At 41.8% G+C, this 25,430-nt stretch overlaps 1 protein-coding gene across 1 annotated transcript; it reads right to left on the reverse strand.

The window, feature by feature from the left end:
• Window positions 1-1,515: 1,515 nt before the first annotated feature.
• Window positions 1,516-20,780, reverse strand: slc9a8 (solute carrier family 9 member 8). Its single transcript, XM_034207513.1, has 12 exons — window positions 20,598-20,780; window positions 20,065-20,166; window positions 19,816-19,850; window positions 18,847-18,990; window positions 6,861-7,002; window positions 6,669-6,774; window positions 6,459-6,575; window positions 5,993-6,075; window positions 5,784-5,895; window positions 4,421-4,641; window positions 3,552-3,698; window positions 1,516-2,633 (listed from the first exon to the last, which is right to left on the reverse strand). The coding sequence occupies exons 1-12, from the start codon at window positions 20,670-20,672 to the stop codon at window positions 2,520-2,522; spliced, it is 1,398 nt and encodes a 465-aa protein (XP_034063404.1). The 5' UTR covers window positions 20,673-20,780; the 3' UTR covers window positions 1,516-2,519.
• Window positions 20,781-25,430: the final 4,650 nt, after the last annotated feature.

The following is a 25,430-nucleotide window of genomic DNA, read 5'->3' on the forward strand; positions in this document are numbered from 1 at the left end:
GTGGCTTTGCTTACAGCTAAGAGTGAATAAAGGCTGAGCTTTACTTGCTCAGAGGCTGTATCATTTCATTAGGTTGGGCCCTTTCATTATTTAGTATACTCTTGTATATGCATTTAAACCAGTGGGATCATATATAATACACAGTCGAGTAGGTATTATGTATAACCTGGGTATAAAAAAGGAGATACTTAAGAACCGCCATCACCTACTGTGTTGTATTATTCATCTTTCATGGAACAATGCTTTGGATTTAGACCCCCTCTGCTGGCTGCACATACTTATTACAAACACACTATTTACCAGACAAATTCATATAAGTTAAGAGAATGACATAAATGGCATCAATTTACAGTATAATATATAATATATACATAAGTACTGCCTTTTTTGTCAGCTGTAGACTACTTTCTTTTTGGTAGGTGTCTACTCAGTTTAGGCTGGACAGTGTTAGCAATATGACACCTTCTCTATTATCTCTTGATAACAACGTTTTTGAAATAGCAAACCCACTAACTGAATGATGCTATTTATCTGATCAAATCAATGTTAGCAAATTATTGCAGTCCCACCTTGCAGAGTTACCCTGAGTTTCCTTTATACATTCATCACTGTCACCTCCTTATCAATATGCACACTGAGATCCCACAAGAAGTTTCAAGGGTATGTCAACCTTTGTTCCTTAGGGTTGGACAACTGAGCTTTACAGGATATTGTCTGCAGCATGACCACACATTAACCTTCTGAATTTAATTACTCTATGGACTAGTCTGGCTTTCTGTCTTAGTCATTATAATCTTCCAATTTACAATGGTTTGAACTATTAACACATGGGGCTTATGAGTTGGAACCCCAGTGGCGTAATAACAGTGATATCTCTTGATAACAACGTTTTTACACATTGAAATATGGATTTATTTTTCTAATTATCTGCTAGAGTCATGAGAATTAAACCTACATGAGCTGTTAGGTTCACATTAACACAGTATTGAGCTTTATTTGGGCAACTGTGGCTGCAAGGGAGTGCGGTCGTTTTCAAACAGAAGGTTGTGGGTTCAATCCTATGGTTAATTCCCCGGCAGTGCAGTCAACATGTCGATGGATCCTTGGCAAGATACTTAACCCTGAGTTGCTCCCGAATGAGGTGTGAATGGGTGATTTACTCGTAGTGTTTAAAGCGCTTTAAGGGGTTGAAAACACCTGATAAAGCACTATATAAGGACACTCCATTTATTTATCTGATTGTATGAGGTAATTTATAATTTTCCATTTAATCTTTTAACAACATCCAATTTTTGTTTGGCAGACTTTGGCACTAGACTTCAGTAATTTGCAGTTCCCCTTTCTTATTCAGTATACTCTTCAAAATTAGCTACGGTTCATAAATCAAATGTATAATAATATAGCCTCTATTAGTTTAAAGTAATCTTAAAAAGTCAAAGTGAATTCAAAAGACTTGTATCACAGATGGATGGAACTGGTACAATACATTTTCTTAAAAAGACAATTGATACAACATTTAGGATGTCAATATTGTTTTATTTAATATTTGTTCCTATTTTTCTGCAGTGCTCATAGAGCTAGTAAAAAAGCTTTTGTCCCACAAACAACACATACATATTTGATAAATAAATAGATTCACAAGTTATTGATCCCAGTTACCCACACATTCATTGCTTCCTATGTTCATTAGGAATACATAGTGAACAATCAAAAAAGCAACATTTCCTTACATACACATTTTGTGGAAAGAGCCTCGCCAGAGACTGAAAAAGAAACAGAAAACTTGATCTGGTGAAGGCAAATCGTATCCATGATTGCAAATGAAAGCAATATCCTTGAGCATAATTATTATCCTGTAAGCGAGATGTTTGGAAAATGATTATTTTCATTAGTTTTAACTCTCTCCAGTATTTATCTTCATTTGATGTGTTTCTGGAGGCTATAGTGGACGCTCAGCTTCACTGCTGGTATATATTTGTTTTATCTTCATTATATACGTACAGTATGGGTTCAGTCAGATTCATTAATGCATACACATGTAGAAACCTGGAGAGAATTAAATGTAGTTCAACAGGAAGCCACTTAAAGCTGCAACCTGTGGCCTATTTCAAATCATACTTTTAAAATAACGCCTGTAGCAACAGTATGATGCATCCTTCCCCTGACACAGACTTAAACTAAAATTAAGCTTATGTTACAAAGATCAGAGACAATACAAAAGTGAAGAACCAACCAAAGCGAAAAGGTGCTCTTGTATTGCTTAACATACCCATATGACCTTCAGACCTTCGTGTTGTAAAGAAGCATCAGGGAAAGAGATCAACCAAACTTCCTGTGTTTCTTTAGCAAGTAACAATATGGCATTTATAGGAGAAATATAATTTCACAGGTAAGTCTTTTTTTGGTTCCAGTGTTACAATTTAGGATTCCAGTTTTACAGGAACCCCACTGGAATTTGACACATTTCAGAACCACTGTGCACTAAAGATGCACATTCACACGGAAAATGTTTGTTACGTTCACAGAAGTTCAGCTTCATCATCATCATTCTCAGAGCCTGAGGGTCCCTGGCGAACTTCTTCGTACCACTTGTTGGTCAACGTCTTCATCTGGATCCGGCCATGTAACAGGTCCTGTGAGACACACATTACACATACTGTAGAGCCCTTCAGCACAAGATAACTTGGTGAAGCTCTAAAATGTCTGTTTTTCTTCATATTTTGACAGGTATGATTCAACATTAAATACATTTGAGGTATGGACAATTCAAAATATCTCTTCTTGCAAAATGGCATAATTTTGCACTTTTGAAAAATGTAAAACTGAATCTTAAATTACAATTTCTGTAACACAAGGTAACAATATTAAACTAATTACCAATGGTATCCAGTATGTACCCTTCAGCAGAGGTTTGATAATCACCATTTTACAAGTGACTTTTAGACTATAGAAAATGAACTGAGGTGAAGTATATAACTTTGCCTACAGAAAATTACACAAAACTTTTTGTCACCACAATGATGCACAATGCTTTTATAGTGAAAGAGATATAGTAAATGAAATGTGTTTGACCCCACGTTTCAGGAGGGAACCGCTGTAGGTTGTGCGATATGGTCAGAAAATCAGTTTTTTTACATTACAGGAAGGCCTCATCAACAGAAATTGTCACTCAGGATTTTACACCTGCTTTTCCCAGACATTATATTTCAGATGGAGACAGTGACCAGTCAGAAGGTATACATAAGTGCAGGGTGCAAAACATATACTTGCAGTTATGTAATCGTTGACTGCCTTAACAAGGGCCACAAATAGTTAACTAACCCTGTATGGCTTAAAACATTTGAAGTGAACTGAATCATCACCTGTCATAGTCTAAAAAGCCCAAAGACAACAATGAGCTTCATCAAATTGGCAGTTATGTGATTGATATATTGTGAAGCTTTTCTGTTTATGGGATATCAAACAAAAGGACGGAAAGAAAACCAGTATGGGAAAAACTAATGTATGTTTGGGAAAGGGACTTAGAGGATGTCTTTCTCTCTCTCACTTACCTCTTGAGTGAGCCTGCGAGTGAAGAAGGGGTTAAGATATTTAGCATCTAGCCACATAAAGCCCTTCAGATCTTGCCTCTGGTAGATATGCGCCTCGTACTCCTCCTCTGTCAGTTCAGAAAGGTGCTCGGATTCAATGGTATTACCCTGGAGAGAAATAAGGGAGAGAGGGTAAGTCAGATAAATAGAAAAAGATAGAGGGAAGTGAGAGGAGAGTGGCCAACAAATGAGGTAGGGTTAAAAGAGATGGAGGAGAGGAAGTCCACTGCAGGGGAAAGTCAAAAGGACAGAGAAGTGGTGAGGGTGATGGAGTTGAGATCACACACTGAAGGACCAGAGATGAGGGGGGAAGAGCAGAGGGAGCAAAGAGAGCGAATTACATCAAAGAGGGATAGAGAGCCGAAAGGAAAATCAGAGAGCTGATAGATGTAGTTCCTGGTAGCCCGGGAATAACAGTTAGCTTTGGAGGACATCAAATACTGTACATTCTGTAGACACAGGTCACGCAAACACACCACCAATTACCTCCAATACAAGATGCACTTTAGAAGAGACCTTATGTCAAGAGTTAGAGCCTATAGAGCCAAATATAATACACAAAATTGTACAGTTCTTCTGGGAAATTGTAATGAGAGCTGTTAGAGCTTAATGATGCTTGTCTGAGTTGTGCTGCGACTAAGTGTAAAACTGTGAGATAAGAGTGGTTTGCTGATTCAGTGTCCTTCTTACAAACCACAATCAACCCTCTGATGTTTTCCCCTTTGAAGAGAACATAAGGGACTGGTTGTGGAAGAGGGAATGGCCGAACTGGTATCAAAGCAGGCAACAAACAGACTGTTATAGTGAAACATATGTCTTTCAGCTTTTACCATTTTCTTTGTCTTGCTGAGATTGATGTCTTTCTTGTTTTTACGCCGCGACTTGCTTTCCTCGATGTCCATGATGCGAATGAGTGGCATGGTCCCTCCCCCCATGAGGAGGATGGTGAAGAGAACAATGATGATGGTGGTGGTGCCAATAAGCTGCCGTTTCTCAATTGGCTCCAGGCCCAAATGGAGGCTCAAGGCGTAAGGGATGGCACCTCGCAAACCTGCCAGACCAGGAAAGAGACGAAAGAACGGGACTATGAGAAGACATACTTGACAGTAAATCATTTTGTAAATATATCTGGACAATAGTATGATGGACATGTTTTAATCATCTATTTATTTTATAGAAAATGTTAAAAGCTTTATTGATTGACTGATTCTTACCTCTAATGATTGATTGATTCATTTGTCCATATAATCAGGGGTGCACATAACTGGTACGCAGGTACGCATGCGTGGCAAAAATCTGAATTGCGTAACGTCACTTGTGTCATTACGTGCCTTTGCGTACCTCAAAACAAAAACACATATTTAGTCTACACGTGTTTCTTGTCAACACTCAATGGAGTAAACTACGAGACATGTCAAAAAAACCCAAATACATTAAGCAGCTACGTTGCCGTTTCGCTCCCTGCAAAAACTCTTCGGACTTTCTGTGACTAACTGAACTGGGTGCTGGCCGAGCCGCGCAGGACATAACCGACGGACCTGTGAAGCTCAACAGGAGGCAGAGGCTCCGGGCTACAGAGTTGGTCGCCGTGTGCACAGACAGAATTGTGCCAAAACTCCGCCAACTGGCTGCAGTGGGAGACTCCCCTGAGCACATTCTGTGCCCCGCACACACACTGGAGAACTGCGCAAAATCAGCTGATCACAACGTTCACGCTCTGTGATCAAACTGCTGCAGTTTTATTTACAATCCAAACATTTTTCCCTGAAGGCCACATACAGAAAAACATTAGAAGGGCTGGGAGAGAGGATGTATATCAATCTTGTTATGCAAATACGTTATTGGGCTTTTTTTTTATCAACTAAGATTAGTTGGAAACCTTTTTCAACTTTAATTGACTGAATTAATTTGAAAATCTGGCATATTAATACTTGAATACTGTGCAATATATATGTACATATTTAAGAATATAAAACAAGCACAAGTTTCATGTTTGCGTAAAATACTTTAGACATTTTGTAGGCCAATTAAAAATGGACCACAGGCTGCAGTTGGCCCCCGGCCGTAGTTTGGACACCCCTGCTCTAGAGACATGCACAATATATTAGGGCAGTGATCAAAGCTTAGACAAAACTAACAAAGAGCTGAATGTTGGTTGTTTTTGTGACATGTTAGACAAAAGGCTCATCTCACCACTAAACCACATGATGAACATCATTTTGGGAGTGATCTTGTGATCTCTGAAGAAGTTGAGCAGGAATGACAGGGGGAAGATGTTTATTGCTCGGCCTAGAAGAACCAGGACCTAGAGAGAGAACAAGAGCTGTCACTGACATTCATGGGGATCATCACCAGGAACAAAACAACATTCAAATAATGTTTCAAAACGAAAGGGCACTTACTATGCACCAGACGACGAAGGATATTTCAAAGTTATGAGGGAAGCTGAAGATGGAGAGACCGAGGAAGGCAAACACACACGTTTCTGGAAAGAGAAAACATGTAACATAGTGGTGAGTTTTTATTGTAAAATGAAAACAAAGGGGAAGGTGGGGAAAAGGGTTTATTCCCATTCGGCCCTTTCCCATTCTGCCCCTTTCCCATTCTGCCCCCCGTCCCATGCAGCCCAACAACAGCCTCTGATTCGTCAACAGACTTCATGCAATGCTTCATGGGATGCCTCATTAGATCTATAAACTCTAACCATAACTCTAACCCTAAGACCCACGACCAAGCAAAACAAGTATAATTTCTTATGTGGCCTAATGTAAAAAAGGGGCAAAGTAGGAAAGGGGCGAAGTGGCAATGGGGCGAATTGGGAAGGGGGCGAAATGGGAAGACACCGGGGAAAAGACTAAATTCACTGACCACACATGAAGGCCATTGTGCGCAGTGTCTGCTGCATGAGGATCTGGGTGACCGGAGACAAGTTGTGATGGGTGTAGTGAGACATCACGATTCCCGCAAACAGGATGGACATTATTCCTGGAGGTGGAGTGAAAGAAAGAAATTTAAAATAGTTGGATAAAGTCAAATATAAGAATATCTAGCATGCATGAAGGAATATGATACACCCACCAGACAGTTTGATGCCTTCTGCCAGTCCATAGGGAAGGTACGCAAAGATTATCATCATACCAAACTCCAGTGAAGGAGTCTTCCTCAAATCGAAGTGTTTTAGAAACTAATCAGTAAGTTAAGGAATTTAAACAACATGAAAACAGACAGAATTTAACACATTACATAAATAGACTAAAGGAGTCAGGATACAATAGCCGAGATGAGTCCAGTGAGGGTTCCCAGAGCAGCAGAACCAAAAAACATTTTGAGGAAATAACCCAACGCTTGTAAGAAAGTCTCCCAGCCTGTTACTGTGGAGTTGTCTGAGCCGGAAAAAAATCCCTCCGCCGTGCTGAAAGACAAAAGAGAGGAAAACAAATCAAGCCACAATATCAGTTACAAATCCTGAGTTGTGATACCTTTATCTGACCCTAGAGGGCGGAACAACTCCACAATTGAATACTACAAACTCACAACTCAGAGATTGTGTGTGCATCAGAGTTTCTGCAGAATGTGTAATCCTTTATCAAAATTCTGTTTGGTAAACAGAGGTCAGCTGTATTGTATCAGCTCAGTGAATCAACAGGAAGAGTGACAGGAAGGAACTTATTGTGACATTTGGCGATATAAAATTCCATCTGAGCCACAGTAATTTGTTTTTAGAACGTTAAACATACATTTTCAAGGGTAAGGTGACTTTAAGCAACATGTAGACACATTAATGCCCAACAATAACTTAACATCTTTAATATGTTTCTTAGCAGTTAAAGCTGTCTTTCAAGTTTATTCTTTGCACTCTAACGTAATTGGGTGGAAATGATTTATCAGCATGTTTTCATCCTAAAAGAAAAACATAATGGATGTGTTGAAGTTATTCTGCAGTAGGAATGCAGACAATCAATTTAATTATACAGTACAATCATTTTCTAATATAATTTATACAGACAAACAAACAGGCAACACGATAATCTGATTTTAATGCTTATTAACAAGCTCTCAAACAAAGGCATTAGTTGCGTGGCTCCTATAAACGACTAGGGCAAACTGTTAAGTAGCTTTTAATAAAACCAGCCTGTGAGGTGCTAACAACAAGCAAACTGCCAGGGCTATGCGGCCTTTCCATTATTCATGTATCATTTACAACATGCGGGAATACAGACACTTGAGATCACTTTGCACATTTAGCCGATTGTGAGTAGGGTAGATAAGGCGAGTGAGGTATAGTGAGTACAGAGTGAGCAGATAGGATCGCAGTGATGTAGACAAACAAGAGAGTGCTGCCAACTGTCTGTTACTGTCAAACTTGTCTGACAAGATTTAGGCCCCGGCCACACGAGGACGATAACGGTTGTTTCCATTACCGTTCTGTGTCATATAGACCATTCGGCCACACTAGGACGACAGAATATGGCACTAAACGACTACGGTAACGGGTCCCAAGGTGGATAGACCGGCATACGCAACGCTCTGGGGGGTCCAACGGCTCCGTGTGTACGCCCTATACGATCATTTTCTGATAATGATGAGGCAATAGCCCCGCCTCTCCCAACCTCTGCTCCCCCCGCGTCAAAGTAAACTGCACACTGAATTCAGATTATTTATCTTTCCCTCGATATGGACCTAAACGCGAGTGAAGCCTAATCTGACAGGACGGAGACACGCAGCTCTGCTCACCTGCAGCTCCTCCCGTTGTGATGCAGCAGTGAACGGAGCAAAACACACACTTCAAGTCAGATCATCACCCTTAGCTATTTTAATTACCTCTCAAACTACCTAAACTAGTTATAAATATGTTTATTTTTACTGTCGGGCGGGTCACTGACTGGATCAGCTGCTGCATGAAACAGACACTGACACTGTCAGAAGAGAGGGAGGAAAAAGAGAGGCTCCGTGTATTTTATTATTATATTATATAGTCGTTATTCATTTGTTTTAAAGCTCAATAAATAACAAAGAAGACCTTTGACCGGCACTTTTATAATTTTGTCCGGAAGATTTAAACTTTAATACACGTTGACTGGCGAAAAACTCTGCCCGGTTCCCTCGGCCCCCACCGCGGAGAATAAACAGAAGTGCAACCATGACAACCATGCTTCTTCGCTGCTTTTGTTGAGGAAGTTACAGCGCCACGTACAGGCTCGGCATATGTACTGCAGCTTCTCCAGCGGTTGGAGCTAAACGGAGCGGTCTCGTGTGGACAGAAACTTTCCGGTGTCTATTGCGTGTGGACGGAAGCCTTTTTTGCGATTGCATTTGCGTATGCGTTTTACCGTTATCGTCCTCGTGTGGCCGGGGCCATAGAGGGTTGTCGATTGCGACCCCTATTTTGTTGACACGAACAATCTTTATAAACAATTCTGAGAGAGTAGGTCACTAAATTGCCTCCTATAATGACCGAAAGTTTCCTAACACTAAACATACGGGCAGCAAAGGGACATTTACTTTTCATTCCTGCAGGCTTCCTTACTGATTGCACTGCAGGTGTGTGTTCCAAGATGGCAGCACGTTGATTTGTTTCTGTCACGGGGTACTTCTCTATAGGCGCGTTCACACCGCAGTACTTTTCCCACTTTAGTTCCGATATAGTTCCCAAATGTTGCGTTCACACCAAAAAAATCCGGAACTAAAATTAGTTAATGAGAACCTTTTTACCCCCTTTTCCGTCCCTGCTAGAGAGCAGGGACTTTCGTAGGAGAAAAAGGTTCCTATTTCTGATGGGCTGGGCGGATTGCAAACCACGCCCCGTAAAACTCCCAAAAACTTTTGTGAAGCCGCCATTTTATTATCCTTGCATTAGCATTATTAGCATTAGCCCAGCGCACAAACGCAGAGAGAATAACTTATGGCAAACTTCAGGGAACTTATTCCGGTGTGAACGTGATCTGTACTTAGTTCATGAGAACTAAAGAGTTCTCATGAACTAAGTTCTGATTAACCTTTGTGGGAAAAGTACTGCGGTGTGAAAGCGCCTAATGTCGAGTAAAGCTGGTCCAGAGCCACTAGTTCAAGCATACTACGTCATCGATTGACTTCTGTCAAATTAAGCCATGACAGAAGTCATTTTACTATGCTTAGGAATAAAGTTTTAAAGAAATTAAGGAAAGCTAAGGCAGATTTATTTTTAACTATAATAGACAAGGCAGGAGGTTTGAAACTGATCTGGGACCAGTTAAAAACATTAACTGGTAATCAACATAGGGAAAGAAAACAGTTTGAACTTAAAGTAAATGGTAAGCTTATAAACACTCCAGGCGATGTAGCTGAAGTTTTAAATCAGTATTTTATTGATTCTGTTGCTAACATTGCACAGTGTTTTTCTCCTGACTGCACAAGTAATTGTCAAATTGATACAATGGAGCCAGCTTTCAGCTTAAGAAACACAACTGAAGCAGAAGTTAAAATAGTAATTAAATCCCTTAAACCATCTAAAGCAAAGGATATATTTGGTATGGATGCAGTTATGCTCAAAGACCTCAGTACAACTCTTTCTCATCCTATTGCCAATATCATCAACCTCTCTTTCTGAATGTTTCCAAATGTTTGGAAGCCGGCTGTAGTTATTCCAATCATTAAAGGTGGAGAGACCCAATGTCTACCAATAACTACAGGCCAATTAGTACCCTTCCTAGAGTATCAAAAGTTATTGAAAAACTTGTAGCTGAACAAATTATTAACCATCTGAATAACAGTGTTTTTTCTCTGCATCCAATGCAATTTGGCTTTAGGGCCAAATATTCTACAGAAACAGCCAACTGTTTTTTCACAGAACAAATAAAATCCAAAATGGATAAAGGTGGTGTTGTAGGAGCAGTGTTTCTCTTGACTTAAAGAAGGCCTTTGACACTGTTAATCACAAAAAACTCATATCTAAGCTATCCAGCATTAACTTCTCCACACAAACACTTAAATGGATAGAATCATATTCGTTCAACCGTTCTCAGTATGTCAGAGTACAGAATAATCAATCATCTAACCTCCAGGTGTCCCACAAGGGTCAATTCTGGGTCCATTGTTATTTTCATTGTATATAAACAACTTACCATCGATATGTCCTGACACAAACATCAAAATGTGTTCTGATGATACTGTAATTTATGTTCGAACAAGATGGTTAATGTAACAGCTTGGTTGGAGCAATGCTGTCTGCAACTAAATGTCAGTAAAACTGTATGTTTGTTATTCACCAAAACCAAGTCCTCCTGCGTTGAGCCAGATGTGTTTGTGTCCGGGGAGAGGCTACAGGTGGTCTCACAGTACAAATACCTGGGGGTCTTAATTGATTCAAGACTACATTTTAAGGCTCAGGTGAAAAAGGTCTGCAACAGGGTCAAATTCAGTCTGTCAAATTTGAGGTTTACCAGAGACTGCATGTCAACAGAGGCGGGCGGCTCTGATGTACATGCACTCTATGGTTCTATCTCACATCACCTACTGCTTAACAACCTGGTCACATGCCTGTACAACCACTCTTAAACCCCTGGAATCATTATACAAACAAACATTTAAAACAGTAGATAAGAAATCAGTTTATTCTCATCATTGCCCAATACTCAAAAAATCTAACTTGTTGAGCTGGGAAAATGTAATGAGATATGCAAATGCTTGCCTCATGTACAAAATAATACAGGGCCTTACCTCACCTCTGCTAAGACATTTTATCACCATACGCACACCTGTAACTAGGTCAACAAGAGCTGCAACAAGAGGAGACTGCGTTGTTCCATTAAGGAAGAGTTCATTCAGACAATCTTCTTTTTCTTTTAAAGCTGCACAACAGTGGAACTAAATCCCAGTAAAGATTAGAGAACAAAACACCTGCAGTTCATTCAAATCTAACTTAAAAACATGGTTAGTGGAAAATCAGCTCTGTCAACACTGACACAATCTGCACTTTACAACGCTCTGTTTGTACATGTGCCTTGACCTGTTGCTATCTGTCTGCTTTGTGAATATGTATTTTAGTTTTGTTTTTATATATGCTTTTATCATAATATAAGCATCTATGTTGAATGTTGTTTTACTGATTGTATTTACCTGTCATTTGAAGTGAATTTTTTTTCAAGTTGTTTTGCAACATCGCCACCTAGCGAATTGGATGACCGCAAAAGTACAACCAGCGAGTATTGAGTCTCATACACAGCGAGTCACTTTAGATATTGTAATGCTTGTTATTAACGATCTAAAAATGCATGAAATTGTGTTTTTCTTACAGAAATTAAATTATTATTAACAACTATTTGTTGTTAATGTTTGTTTTAGTTTTTTTTAATAACAAATGTATTTTGTATGTCAGATGTAAAAAGATAGTCTTTTATATTTGTCTTATCAAATTTGAAATAGGCCTACAACGTAAATATGTATATATATATATATATATTGTAGTAAGAATTATATAATCTATTTATAATTGTAAATGTATATAGTATGTAGACATACATTTAGATGTATATTTTGTTAAAAGAAAACAAAAATGTTAATTTAGTTTTTGGGAGAAGGGGTAGGATTAAATACGTGTAAACTCCGTCCCACGCCTATTCGGATGTGAAATTAGGTAGATAATTTGTTTATATATAAGTCAATAATATTTAGTTTATCAATTTGATACTGCTTACGTTTCTACAGTACCATAATTCTCTTGTTTCATTTAATTATTATAATTTTTTTTGTATTGTATTACACGTTTGAAATAAATCAAATCAAATGTGTCTTTGAAGAGGTGCTTGATTACTCAAAAACAAAAACAACTGTTAGTGTGTTAATGCACCTGGCTGCCAAAGATAAACATGCAGTTTTACCAAGAGGCATTTCAGTGCAGAATCAATTTGTATTTATTTAGAAGACGGGCACAATTTCCTTAACACGGACACGGAATGACCTCTGGAGTCCAGCATGTCTTTGAGTTCCTCTGACCCTTCCTCTGAAAGTGGAGAGTACACTGAGGACTCTTCACTGGGGTGAGGCGGGGTCTGTTGTTCCCTCAGCCACCAGAAAACAGCTCCAGCTGCAGTACCCGGGGAAGCCCTCTTCGGAGTAAAAACCCTCCAAGATTCCTCGCCGTCCACTTCCCCGGTAGCCTGTGCCAACGTCCTTATAATGATGGTCGCATTGAAAGCACCCGGTTTCATTAAACATCCATCCATCCATCCATCTTCTCCCGCTTATCCGTGGTCGGGTCGCGGGGGTAGCAGTTCCAGCAGAGAGCCCCAAACTTTCTTTTCCCTGGCGACATCAACCAGCTCTGACTGGGGGATCCCAAGGCGCTCCCAGGCCAGCGAAGAGATATAATCCCTCCACCTGGTCCTAGGTCTACCCCTTGGTCTCTTCCCAGCTGGACGTGCCTGGAACACCTCCCTAGGGAGGCACCCAGGTGGCATCCTAACTAGGTGCCCGAACCACCTCAACTGGCTCCTTTCGACGCGAAGGAGGAGCGGCTCAACTCCGAGTCCCTCCCTGATGACCGAACTTCTCACCTTATCCCTAAGGGAGACACCAGCCACCCTGCGGAGAAAACCCATCTCGGCCGCTTGTATCCGCAATCTCGTTCTTTCGGTCATGACCCATCCTTCATGACCATAGGTGAGGGTAGGAACGAAAATGGCCCGGTAGACAGAGAGCTTTGCCTTCTGGCTCAGCTCCCTTTTCGTCACAACGGTGCGGTAAAGCAACTGCAGTACCGCTCCCGCTGCTCCGATTCTCCGGCCCATCTCACGCTCCATTGTTCCCTCACTCGAGAACAAGAGCCCGAGATACTTGAACTCCTTCACTTGTGGTAAGGACTCATTCCCTACTTGAAGTGGACAGTCCATCGGTTTCCTGCTGAGAACCATGGCCTCAGATTTGGAGGTGCTGATCCTCATCCCAGCCGCTTCACACTCGGTTGCGAACCGATCCAGTGAGTGCTGAAGGTCGCAGACCGATGAAGCCATTAGAACCACATCATCTGCAAAAAGCAGTGGTGCAATCCTTAGTCCACCGAACTGCAGACCCCCTCCCCCACGACTACGCCTCGAAATCCCAGCCATGTATATTACAAACAGGATTGGTGACAAAGCGCAGCCCTGGCGGAGGCCAACCCTCACCGGAAATGTGTCCGACTTACTGCCGAGGACCCGGACACAGCTCTCGCTTTGGGAGTACAGAGATTGGATGGCCCTGAGTAGAGACCCCCTCACCCCATACTCCCGCAGCACCTCCCACAGTAACTCCCTGGGAACTCGGTCATACGCCTTCTCCAAGTCTACAAAACACATGTAGACCGGATAAGCGTACTCCCAGGCCCCCTCCAGGATCCTTGCGAGAGTAAAAAGCTGATCCGTCGTTCCACGACCAGGACGGAATCCGCATTGTTCCTCCTCAATCTGAGGTTCGACAATCGGCCTGACCCTCCTTTCGAGTACCTTAGAGTAAACTTTCCCGGGGAGGCTGAGTAGTGTGATGCCTCTGTAATTGGCACACACCCTCTGATCCCCCTTTTAAAAAGGGGAACCACCACCCCGGTCTGCCACTCCTTCGGTACTGTTTCCGACTTCCACGCAACGTTGATGAGACGTGTCAACCATGACAGTCCCTCAACACCCAGAGCCTTCAGCATTTCCGGGCGGATCTCATCCACCCCGGGGCTTTGCCACTGTGGAGTTGTTTGACGACCTCAGTGACCTCCCCCCGGGAGATTGGTGTTGATCCCCCGTCATACTCCAGCTCTGCCTCTAACATAGAGGGCAGAGTTGTCGGGTTCAGGAGTTCCTCAAAGTGTTCCTTCCAACGCCCTAACACTCCATCAGTTGAGGTCAACAACGTCCCATCCTTACTGTACACAGCTTGGATGGTTCCCTGCTTCCCCCTCCTGAGGTGTCGGACAGTTTTCCAGAACAACTTTGGTGCCGCCCGAAAGTCCTTCTCCATGTCTTCTCCAAACTTCTCCCACACCCGCTGCTTTGCCTCGGCCACGGATGAGGCTGCTGCCCTTCGGGCCTGTCGGTACCTTGCAACTGCCTCGGGAGTCCCCCGGGATAACAAATCCCTGAAGGCCTCCTTCTTCAGTCGGACGGCTTCCCTGACCACCGGTGTCCACCAGGAGGTTCGAGGGTTACCGCCCCTTGAGGCACCTAGGACCTTGAGACCACAGCTCCCCGCCGCGGCTTCGGCAATAGAGGCTTTGAACACCGACCACTCTGGTTCAATGTCTCCAACCTCCACAGGAATGCCCGAAAAGCTCCGCCGGAGGTGTGAGTTGAAGGCCTCCTGAACTTGGGCCTCCTCCAGACGTTCCCAGTTCACCCGAACTACACGTTTGGGCTTACCAGGTCTATCCAGAGGCTTCCCCGCCACTCGACCCAACTCACCACCAGATGGTGATCAGTTGACAACTCCGCCCCTCTCTTTACCCGAGTGTCCAAAACATACGGCCTCAGGTCCGATGATACGATAACGAAATCGATCATGGACCTTCTGCCTAGGGTGCTCTGGTACCACGTACACTTATGAGCATCCTTATGTTCGAACATGGTGTTTGTTATGGCCAATCCATGACTAGCACAGAAGTCCAGTAACAAAGCACCACTCCGGTTCAGATCAGGGGGGCCGTTCCTCCCAATCACGCCCCTCCAAGTGTCTCCATCATTGCCCACATGTGCGTTGAAGTGTCCCAGCAAGATTAAAGAGTCCCCTTCAGGAGCCCCATACAGGACTCTTTCCAGGGTCTCCAAGAAGGCCGTATACTCTGAACTTCTGTTGGGTGCATAAGCACACACAACAGTCAGAGTTTTCCCCCCCATAACCCACAGGCGTAGGGAGGCGACCCTCTCGTCCACTGGGGTAAACTCCAACAACGAAGCACCTAACCGGGGACCAGTATCCCCCACACCCGCCCGGCGCCTCACACCTTGAGCAACTCCGGAGAAGAATAGAGTCCAACCCCTATCCAGAAGTAAGGTTCCAGAGCCGACGCTGTGCGTAGAGGTGAGCCCAACCAGATCCAACTGGTAACGCTCCACCTCCCGCACAAGCTCCGGCTCCTTCCCCCCCAGAGAGGTGACGTTCCACGTCCCCAAAGCCAGCTTCTGTCGCCCGGGTCTGGTCCGTCGAGACCCTCCGCTTTCACTGCCACCCTTCTGGCAGCGCACCCGACCCCATCGATGTTTCCCGTAGGTGGTGGGCCCGCGGGACGGAGAAGCGGAGGTGTTGCCCACGTTGCCTTTTCGGGCTGGGCCCGGCCGGGCTCCGTGGCAAGCCCGGCCACCAGACGCTCGCCGACGAGTCCTCCTTCTGGGCCTGGCTCCAGAAGGGGACCCCGGGCTTCCTCCGGGCCGGGTATCCTCACTTCTTGTGTCGTCTTTCATGAGGTCTTTTGAACCAATCTTAGTCTGGCCCCTTGCCTGAGACCAATTTGCCATGGGAGACCCTACCAGGAACACAAGGTTCCAGACAACACAGCCCCCAGGTTCATCAGGGCACACAAACCTCTCTACCACGGTAAGGTGCTGGTTCCCCAGAGAGGTTTCATTAAACAAATAAACAAAAAGGCTAACAGTTGGTTTTGCAGCGAGTCATCATGGGCTAACAGATGACTGTTTCCCTGTAAGACTCACATTTAGCACGTGTTGCTTGTATTGCTGTCCAATTCAATACACCAGAATAGTTGTTAACTTTAAACAAACACGATTGACATTACTCACACTCTTACTGTAATTAGTGATTAAATCAACAATTAATGTAGGACACCTAGTTGGGCTTGCCAAAATCACGCTAGTTTCATTAAACAAATATGCTATGTTTAGCTAACAGTTTATTTTTCCGAAGGCTATAGCTAACATTTAATTGTGTTTAGTTCCTTTAATACGGTTAGAAGCTATCATAAGCTAACAGATGTTTGTATTGCCTTAAGACTATCTTAGTTAACGTTAGCTAATCACACTTCATTTCAAGACACCGGAATTGTTATTAATGTTAAACAAATAAAACGTTAAAAGCACTTCATCTTTTTGCGTGCTTTGTCGTTCATATTCATGTCTCCTGCTCGCTAGGTGGCAATGTCACGAAAAACTAGGGTCCTAGGAGTGCGGTCCCAGGAGTGCGGTCCTGAGACTGCAGTCTCCGACGCTGCAGCTTCATACTATTGCTTCGTTTTCCAAATGCCAGGAAGTATTCTTGCCTCACTTCTGAAGCAAGTGACTCGGAAAGACATGTGCTACCAAGCAAGCGTACTCGACATTGAGAAACACCCTCTGTCTCTATTAGTGTTTGTCTCATTCTCATTTTTTTTGGCATTGACCCCCTTGTGCATACTGACATTTTATAATTTTTATTTTGCTTTTTAGACCCGTTTTTAAATTGGTCTGCTGCACTTTTAAAACGTTTTAAAAGCTTTTAAAAGTTTTTGGGCTGTTGTGCGTCGTTTTGTGCCGGTGCCTCGCTGTGACTGGATTGTTTGCTCTCTGCCTGAGCTGTCGCTCTTTCGGACTCTGGATTGCTGTCAGATGCAATTTTCTACCTATCATATGTATGCTGATGACACTATTGTATATTCATGTGCTCCTTCTCTGGATATGGCCGTTTCCAATTTAAAATCTGATTTGATCACGCTGCAGCATGCACTTCTTGATTCCAAACTGCTATTGAATAGTAAGAAAACCAAAGCAATGATTTTTGCTCCCAAGTCAGCATCCTCTTGCCTCTCCACTGACACCCTTGATGGCGTCTCTGTTGAGTTTGTCGATATCTACAAATATCTGGGCTTTTGGTTGGACAGTAATCTGAACTTCAAACACCATATTGAATTTCTAACAAATAAATAGAAATGCACTCTTGGCTTCCTTTTCAGACTTAAATGTTGTTTTTCAACTTCATCCCGTAAAAGGTTGGTCTCTGGCTTATTCCTGTCCCAGCTGGACTACGGTGATACCATTTATTGATTTGCCTGTCCCACTGTTTTGGCCAAACTTGACCCACTCTACCATGCTGCACTGCGTTATATATCAAATGCACCCTATAGGACTCATCATTGCAGACTGTAAAGCCTAACTGGATGGTCCTCACTTACTATGCGTAGGATGCAGCTTTGGTTTTTATTAATGTATAAAGCCATTTTAGGTAAGCTTCCACTGTACATATGTGCCAGATTTGCTCCAGTTTGTGACTCTTACAACCTCAGATCCAGTGCCTGGATACGGTTCCAGGTACCTGCTGTGCGGACTGAGGCTGGAAAAAGGAGTCTTTTTTTATTATGGTCCTTGGTCTTGGAATGACCTTCAATCAAACCTAAAACTGAGGGCACTTGTCTCAATAGCATTTTTTAAATTGAAGTTGTCTGAAGTCCTTACCACCAGCTGCTCTTGCAGTAATAAGTAGTGCACCTTTCTTACTGTCCTAATGTGCACAATGTAGTGACTGCTTTTTCGTCTTTTGTTTTCTTAGTTATGTTCTCTGTATTTTATATGTTTGTGTTATGTGTAACGTTGCTGCCTTCTTGCCCAGGTCAGCATTGTAAATGAGATTTTATCTCAATGCTTTTTTATCTGGTTAAATAAAGGTTAAATAAAAAATGTCTTTCCCTCATTACTGGAGGTTTCAGGTATTACACCGATACTGTGAAAGCATTCCAACAACAATCCTCATCTGTGAAGATTAGTCGGATAACTGTGTGAGTCCCAGCTTTTGGACTTCACATTCAGCACATTTTGACACACTGGTACCCACATTCTCTGCATTTGTAAACTATGGGGATAAAATAGGTCACTGGTTCTTTTCTCATCTCAAGTCCTGTCAGGGCCAATCAGCATTAAGCAGGTGGGGTTAAAAGGTTAGATTATGCCTCACTGCACCTCAGCTGACAGAAGAACAGGTGTGTCAATGTTTGCGGGGGTGGTTCCTGCATCAAAGCAGATAATTGCACCTTGAGGTTAATATACAGTCTTAACAGTAGTGGCGTGGTGATGAAATAAAGATTACAAATATTAAAAAATCTTGAAGACCATCGCCATATTTCTGCTTTTTATGGATTTCTTTCAACTCCAAATACTTTGAAAGGGACTGCATAGGGAACTTTAGGTACAATTTAGGTTTTTTTTTTAAGTAGTATATTTGTCTCGTTAGAGTTGCTGATAGTGAAAAGCCGTGTAAATATCATGCATGGGCAAATTTGCAGAGGTTTTACCCCGTAGAATAAACAAACACTGAGGAAGGAGAAAGAGACTCTTACTTCGTGAGGACAATGGAGACGGCGTCATTGAGGATGCTCTCTCCAAACACCAGCATTTGGAGGACCGGGTCAACATCCAGGGCGTTAAAGATGGCGATGGTCGCCACGGGGTCCACAGCTGAGATCAGTGAGCCGAAGGCAAAGCTACAGCAAGAGAGTGGAAGTGTGTTATACAGGAGCAATAAGACATGAACATAACAATTAAGAAACAAACACACATGGGCAACAAAGGGACAAAATCTGTAAGTGCACGAGGTCAGAAGGATGCAGACAGGATATGCATCACAAACAAGGAAGCACATGTTTTTACTCAGGCAGTTCAGACCTACAATTTGTTATTTTTACAATTGCAATAATGTTGGAGAATACTTAAATCCTGTCTCAGAATATTAGGTCTTTGTACAAGGGTGGAAGTCTCATGTAATTGTTACACTGTCTGTTATAGCGGTCTTTGTAAAATGGCAACAACAACAACAACAACAAAATGTTATTATAAATACTCCTTTCTTTTATTTAATTGTTATTTTGTATTCCTTTATGTGCAAAAAATAAACAAACTAAATTAGACTTTATGTCAAGCACACAATTTGGATTAAATTACTGTTAAATGCCAGAAAATGCACAAAATCTGAGTGGGCAAAACTAACCCAAGACACACAGTAACACACTGACTGTGTATCGATGAAGATACACACATGTGATCATTGAACAAATCCAACATAAACACATGGGAGTGGCGTGACACACTGCTTGTGTCATCTCTGGCAGCTGGATTATCCAGCTACCTGGAACTGAACAAGTCTGTGGGTGTTGCTGTTGTGAAATACTTATATCCAATTTCCCTTGAAGTCATTTGGACAAAAAGATGTTCTAATGTAAAAAGCCTGGCAGTACAAAAGATGAATCCATAGAGACTTTATAATTATTGTTATAAAGGAATGCAAGTTGAAAGGGAACACTAACACTCACCTATCAGTCATTGACATCTTATAGATCACACCAGCCTGAGAAAAACACAGACACACATTTCAGAGTGGCAACAAAGAGCTCTGGTATGTTAACACATAGAGCAAGAAACATTCTGAACAATGTAAAGATACTAGGGGCCATTTGCACCTTCACAATGTATTAACAACACACATTTTATTTTACCAACAGGTTCAAACTCTTTCTCTGAACAGGCCCCGAGTTGTTGACTGATACAAACTCAATCCTCACCTGCCCAAGGAAATAGATCCCTCCTCCGACGATGAAAGCAGAGATGGCCGTGCCGAGCACAGCAAAGAGAGTGATGGAACCAATGTTCTGGAAGAAGTTACCCTGAACATACATGGACACAAAGCTCAAGTATTCATAGGCTTCAGTAGCATGACATTTACATAACATGGTGTATAACATGTGGCAAGCAGTAAAATGAAAAGTAGGGCAGAGTACATGTACAGAGAAAAAAACACAATTTCATTTTTGAATAATGTAACAGAATATATCTATAAATAATCTAATAAATAATCAAATGGTATGAGCCACCTTTTTGCATTTGCCAATGAGTTTCAAACCTAGACTTATTGGTGCTATGATTCTTTCTCTACATAATTGTATATCATTCACTTTTGTAATTGTTAGCCAATTGATCTTGCATAGGAAATAAATACCAACGTTATGTTACATGCATACACTGGTTTGCACTGTTAAGTACATCACATGCATAACGTGTCATTCCTTCTTTTATATCTTGACAGTATAAATAATACCTTATGTAAAGAGTATCCCGATTCAAAGATGATGGGCGGAAGGAGCAGAAGGAAGAACATGTTTGGTCGGAACATTTCCTCTTCCTCAAAAAATAAAATAGAGAAAAAAGTTACATACAATAGCAGTCAAGGTCAGGTGACAGACCAGTGATTCTAACCTTGGCTTGTCAAATAGTAACAAGGGAAATGGCCAAGTACAGCTAGCTGAGAGCTGCGTGTAGCAAAAACATTCAATAATCATTTCAGATGAAATACATTTCAAAGTGCTGTGTACAGTGAACATTTAAATTAAACAATTTACTTATTTATAAAAGGTTTGTTAGCATTTTTTATTCATCTTCAAATGAGCCTACAATTGTAAAGCAAATAGGTACTGTTGTATACAAAGAAATTGTGAGTGTGTGTGCGTGCGTGTGCGCGTGCGCGTGCGTGTGTGTGTGTGTGAATAATAAATCATGTGCTTGTGGTTATTATGCAATCATCGACAAATATTTCCTACTATTCATTCCTACTATTCATTCTTCCAATGCATTCCGGTTCAGTGATAATCAGCTGACTTAATACTTAGTCACTGAAGAGGGCAAAGGGTGACAGGGAGGCCGTGCCTGAGGTGTTTGTAACAACCCTTCATCTGACAAAACAAATATGGTGGTTGACTTCAGGATGACGAACAAACACGTCCTGTGCGATGCCTGTCTGCCAGTCCATTCATGCATTAAAACATTATTACTACTGACATGGTCCTTCTAGCACACATGCTGTATAAGGACATATGGATACTTATATTCGATTTTCGTTGTATTCACACTAGGGCTGCACGATATTGGAAAAAAACTGACATTGCGATTTCCCCCCCCCTGCGATATATATTGCGATATGAAAACATACAGGAATTGAAGAAAAGACTGTTTCTTTTCCCGCAAACCATCCTTTCTTGAACTTTAATGCTATACAATTGGTATTTTTGTAACTATATTTAACCGGATGAAGGACGTCTGGATCTTAAGTTATCAGAGCAACAAGCTGAGCTAGCTCGGTTAGCAGCGCCAAACTACCCTGGAGAAACACATGAAACTACTTTATTCAGTGTTTTACCTTTAATCACGGGGTCCGTTTGCTTTGGAGATTTGATTGTGGTTTGCTGTGCATGCAGAGCCTGCATGTCACTCAAGTACCCCTGACATGAGAGCCGCACAAGTTTTCCTTTTGTAGCAAGCAGCAAAATAATTGTAACATGACGTGTTTGAGTTCATTTGCCTACTTAATATCGCGAGTTTTGTTTTTTTATTAAAACAATCGCACGTCCACGCAATGTGAATATCGCGCATGCGCAAAACACGATTATCGTCACGACACGATATATCGTGCAGCCCTAATTCACATACACATACACGCACACAGAGCAACCCCTGCACGCTGATTATGTCAGCAATATAATGAAATCATTGTTGCTTTCAGCTAAATGGGCCAGCCTCCAAGATCAGGCGTAGGCATCATGTGGCCAAGCATTACGCTCTGGCTGCCCATGTGTCTGTGCATGATAAGCCATGTGTTCAAAGCCAGTGTGTGTGTGTATGCGTGCGTGCGTGCATTATCTATGTCAGTAATGTAATAGTAAATGTACTGTATGCATTAGTGAATGTTCATAGGGAAGATCTATTTCTGGGCTATGGTTGACCCTGCAGTTGTGTCTGTCAGGCAGATAGAAGAGGGTCATCCCATATTTGCTCCATCCAGTCAACAATCTCTCTTACTGTATTATGGAACTCAGCTTCGACAGCTGGTTGGGGCTGACTCTCGACCCCAATAACTTGACAAGCAGATGAAGACAATCACTTCCCAAACAGAATCGTTTTTGATTACTCTAAACCAGGGGTAGCCAACACGGTGCCCGCGGGCACTTAGTCGCCCGCAGGGGCAACGTGAGTCGCCCTCGGGGCATGTTCTAAAAATAGCTCGCCAAGCAAATTCAAAATGTATAAAATACACAAAACAAAAAAGGAAATGTAATTAAAAGAATCTACCCTATGCATAAACGAAACCTAAATCATAGCGAACTCTATCTACAGCTCTATATCTATCTAACACCCCTCCTCCCGGCCCCCACCCCCACAATGAATATCGACCAATCACGTTCTTGCTTGATTTGCTGGACCAGCGTTGCAGTCGGGAAGAAAAGCAATGCGGAGCGGCAGCTCACCGCTTCATAAGGAGTGTGAGTGTGACCGTGATTTTCCTTCTGGCAGAATCTACACAACACATCAGCCCCATTGAACAGCCTATCATGTTAGCCTATACAGCACATGAGGCGTTATGAGCGTAATCTCCACTGGGGACAGGGGGGACATGTCCCCTGCTCTTTTCGAACTCCCGTTTGTGTCCCCCCTCTTTACAAATATGTTTTTTTTGTTTTTTTTAACGCAAGCCGTCATCGCCACGGAGGAGCGAGACGGAGAGAGAGAGAGAGAGAGAGAGCACACCTTTATCTATTTAATATAGATAAAGTAAGAAATCATTCCAATGTGTACTATAGGACAGTAACAAAAACAAAAAACAGTTTAAAAGGAGTGATTAGTAAAATATTCATAAATAAAAAGAAAGAATGCTAACTAACATAAGATAAAAATAAACCAGTTTAAATGATTTGTTATTGGTTGTGATCATATTCTAAAGATGTTTGGATTATTGAAAAGTATACAGCTCCCTTTCATATGAGTGTTGGGAGCTGTATCCATAAATTCATGTTGTGCTCAAAGTGCACCAGATTGATGCATTTAACTTCAACATTTAAAAAAACATCTTCCCGGGGGAGCATGCCCCCGGACCCCCCTAGAGGACGTGAGGGCCACCCCCAAATAAAGCAGGTTAAAATAATTAAAAATTGCATACATTTTTCTTTTAGTAAACACTGAAAACGGGTCCCACAGACCCAAACAGCACACAAAGGTTAAAGGTAAGCATATAATAATGTTAATGTGCTAAATATATACACTGCAAAAAACAAAAAAAAGAGGAGTAAAAGTAGCCCCCGACTTGTTTTATTTTTTGAAAGTAGCCCTCACCCTAAAAAAGGTTGGTGACCCCTGCTCTAAACACTGCAAATATATGATTTGCTATAGGTTGGCAATTAATAACTGTCTTCTATCAAGCACAGTTGTGTTTTCAAGTATCATTTGTTTACTTTATTTATGACATATGATTGGTGAAATAAACTGTTCAGAAAGGGCAGTGCTAGATAACATGACTAATTGCAGGATCCTCTGAATTTATAAACATATTTGTTTCCATCTAACTCATTATTCTGGGCTATGACCCAGATATGCATGATACGATTGGCACATGAGATGAGACAATACCACAGCATATGTCTCAATTGAAGACCATACTGCAATTTGTGGCCGTCAGGATTTTTTACTTTGACAACAGCAACCAATACTATACACTCAATATAAACTCTTAAAAACACTTCAGCTAAAGAGGACAGCCGACACCAGGTGTAAACTGGAGTAAATCGTTTTAATTTAGCTTACCCAGATTATCACTCTTTGACATTTATCTCTGGCCAAACTCTACCCTTCAGGGCAGATAAAAGGTCAGGAATGAATATTACCACCTGAGACACAAGAGATATACCATGCATGCTCTGCCATCTGCCATCTACAGCTGTACTTCCGCATGAAGGCCTGCATGTCCCTGACTGAATAAGCACACACAGACTTTGCATATGCACATCTACAGATTTAAATAAGCAGATGTCAGCAAGCTAGTGCTTTGCCGTATTTGTCGATAAGAGCTTTAGTAGGGCTTCAATTATTGGTCAAAGTTATTTTGAACAAATGTGTAAATTACATTTGATTAACTGATTAATGATTAAGTCATTGAAACAAGCCCAAGGTAAACAAATCCAATTGGTTGTTGTGCTAGCCAAGCAGTCCAACAATGTTTACTTTGCAAAAACAAAGAAAAGCAGCAAATCCTAACATATACTAAGTAAAAAAACTGCAAATATTTGCAACTTCAATAATGTATCAATTATTAAATGTACTAAATACTGTTGATTAGCTAATTGACTCGGCGCTAGATTTGAGTTCAGAGTGCATAACATTGATGTCATTGTGAAACCATAAGACATTATGTTTTCTCGGAAGGCAACTCAAGATTTCAGGAAGCCGGATAACATCATCTTGCTGATTTGAGAGCAAGTAAGATGAGATAGATAAACCCAGAGAGTAGAGGATGGGCATACTCTAGGGAAGTGCAGAGCTTGAACTAAATTAGAAAAGATGAATGCCAAAGATGAAGAGAGCACAGTTAAAAGAGGGTCTAGAGAGAACAGAAAAATATGAACGGGAGTGATGGGGAGGCCTTCGTTGGAAGTACAGGCTCCCTGGGGGCTCAGCTTTGACACAGTGACATCACCACATGGGAAAAAGGTCCATGAAACCACAATTAAACCGGTTCCCACTGTGACGCTCTCTACGGCGTGGGAGAAATCTATTAAAAGTGCGTGCTACCCCTTTAAACACACCAATGCTGCCACTGAGGAGAAATGAAGCAAGATAATACAGTACAAAGAGAAAATTAAATGATTATCTGCTCTACTTAAGCAGTGTAGCGATAACAGGTCATGAAGCCAATATACGGACAGGTGAGGATGCGATTAAAACACAGAGATGGCGGTCTAGAGATTCACAGGACAGGGCAAAAGGGGCTCTGGTTACTGGTAGTGATGATGACTCAGCAACACCCCGTGGCCCCCCAGGCAAAAAAACAATGGGTCCCAGTGTGCAAGAAACATTGACAAAACTCTTTTTTTTTTCTTTTTTTCCTCTC

This window comes from Gymnodraco acuticeps, unplaced genomic scaffold, assembly GCF_902827175.1.
Source record: "Gymnodraco acuticeps unplaced genomic scaffold, fGymAcu1.1, whole genome shotgun sequence".
In the NCBI taxonomy this organism is placed as follows: Eukaryota; Metazoa; Chordata; class Actinopteri; order Perciformes; family Bathydraconidae; genus Gymnodraco; species Gymnodraco acuticeps.

What these genes read in the sequence shown, in the direction of transcription:
- slc9a8 (XM_034207513.1), bottom strand. Translation starts at nt 20,672, where the DNA reads ATGTTCCGACCAAACATGTTCTTCCTTCTGCTCCTTCCGCCCATCATC. An exon ending in GTCTCCATTGTCCTCACGAA is followed by an intron (nt 7,003 to 18,846) that starts GTAAGAGTCTCT and finishes TTTGTCTTTCAG; the next exon opens with CACGGCGGAGGGATTTTTTT. An exon ending in CTCGCAGGCTCACTCAAGAG is followed by an intron (nt 2,634 to 3,551) that starts GTAAGTGAGAGA and finishes TGTGTCTCACAG; the next exon opens with GACCTGTTACATGGCCGGAT.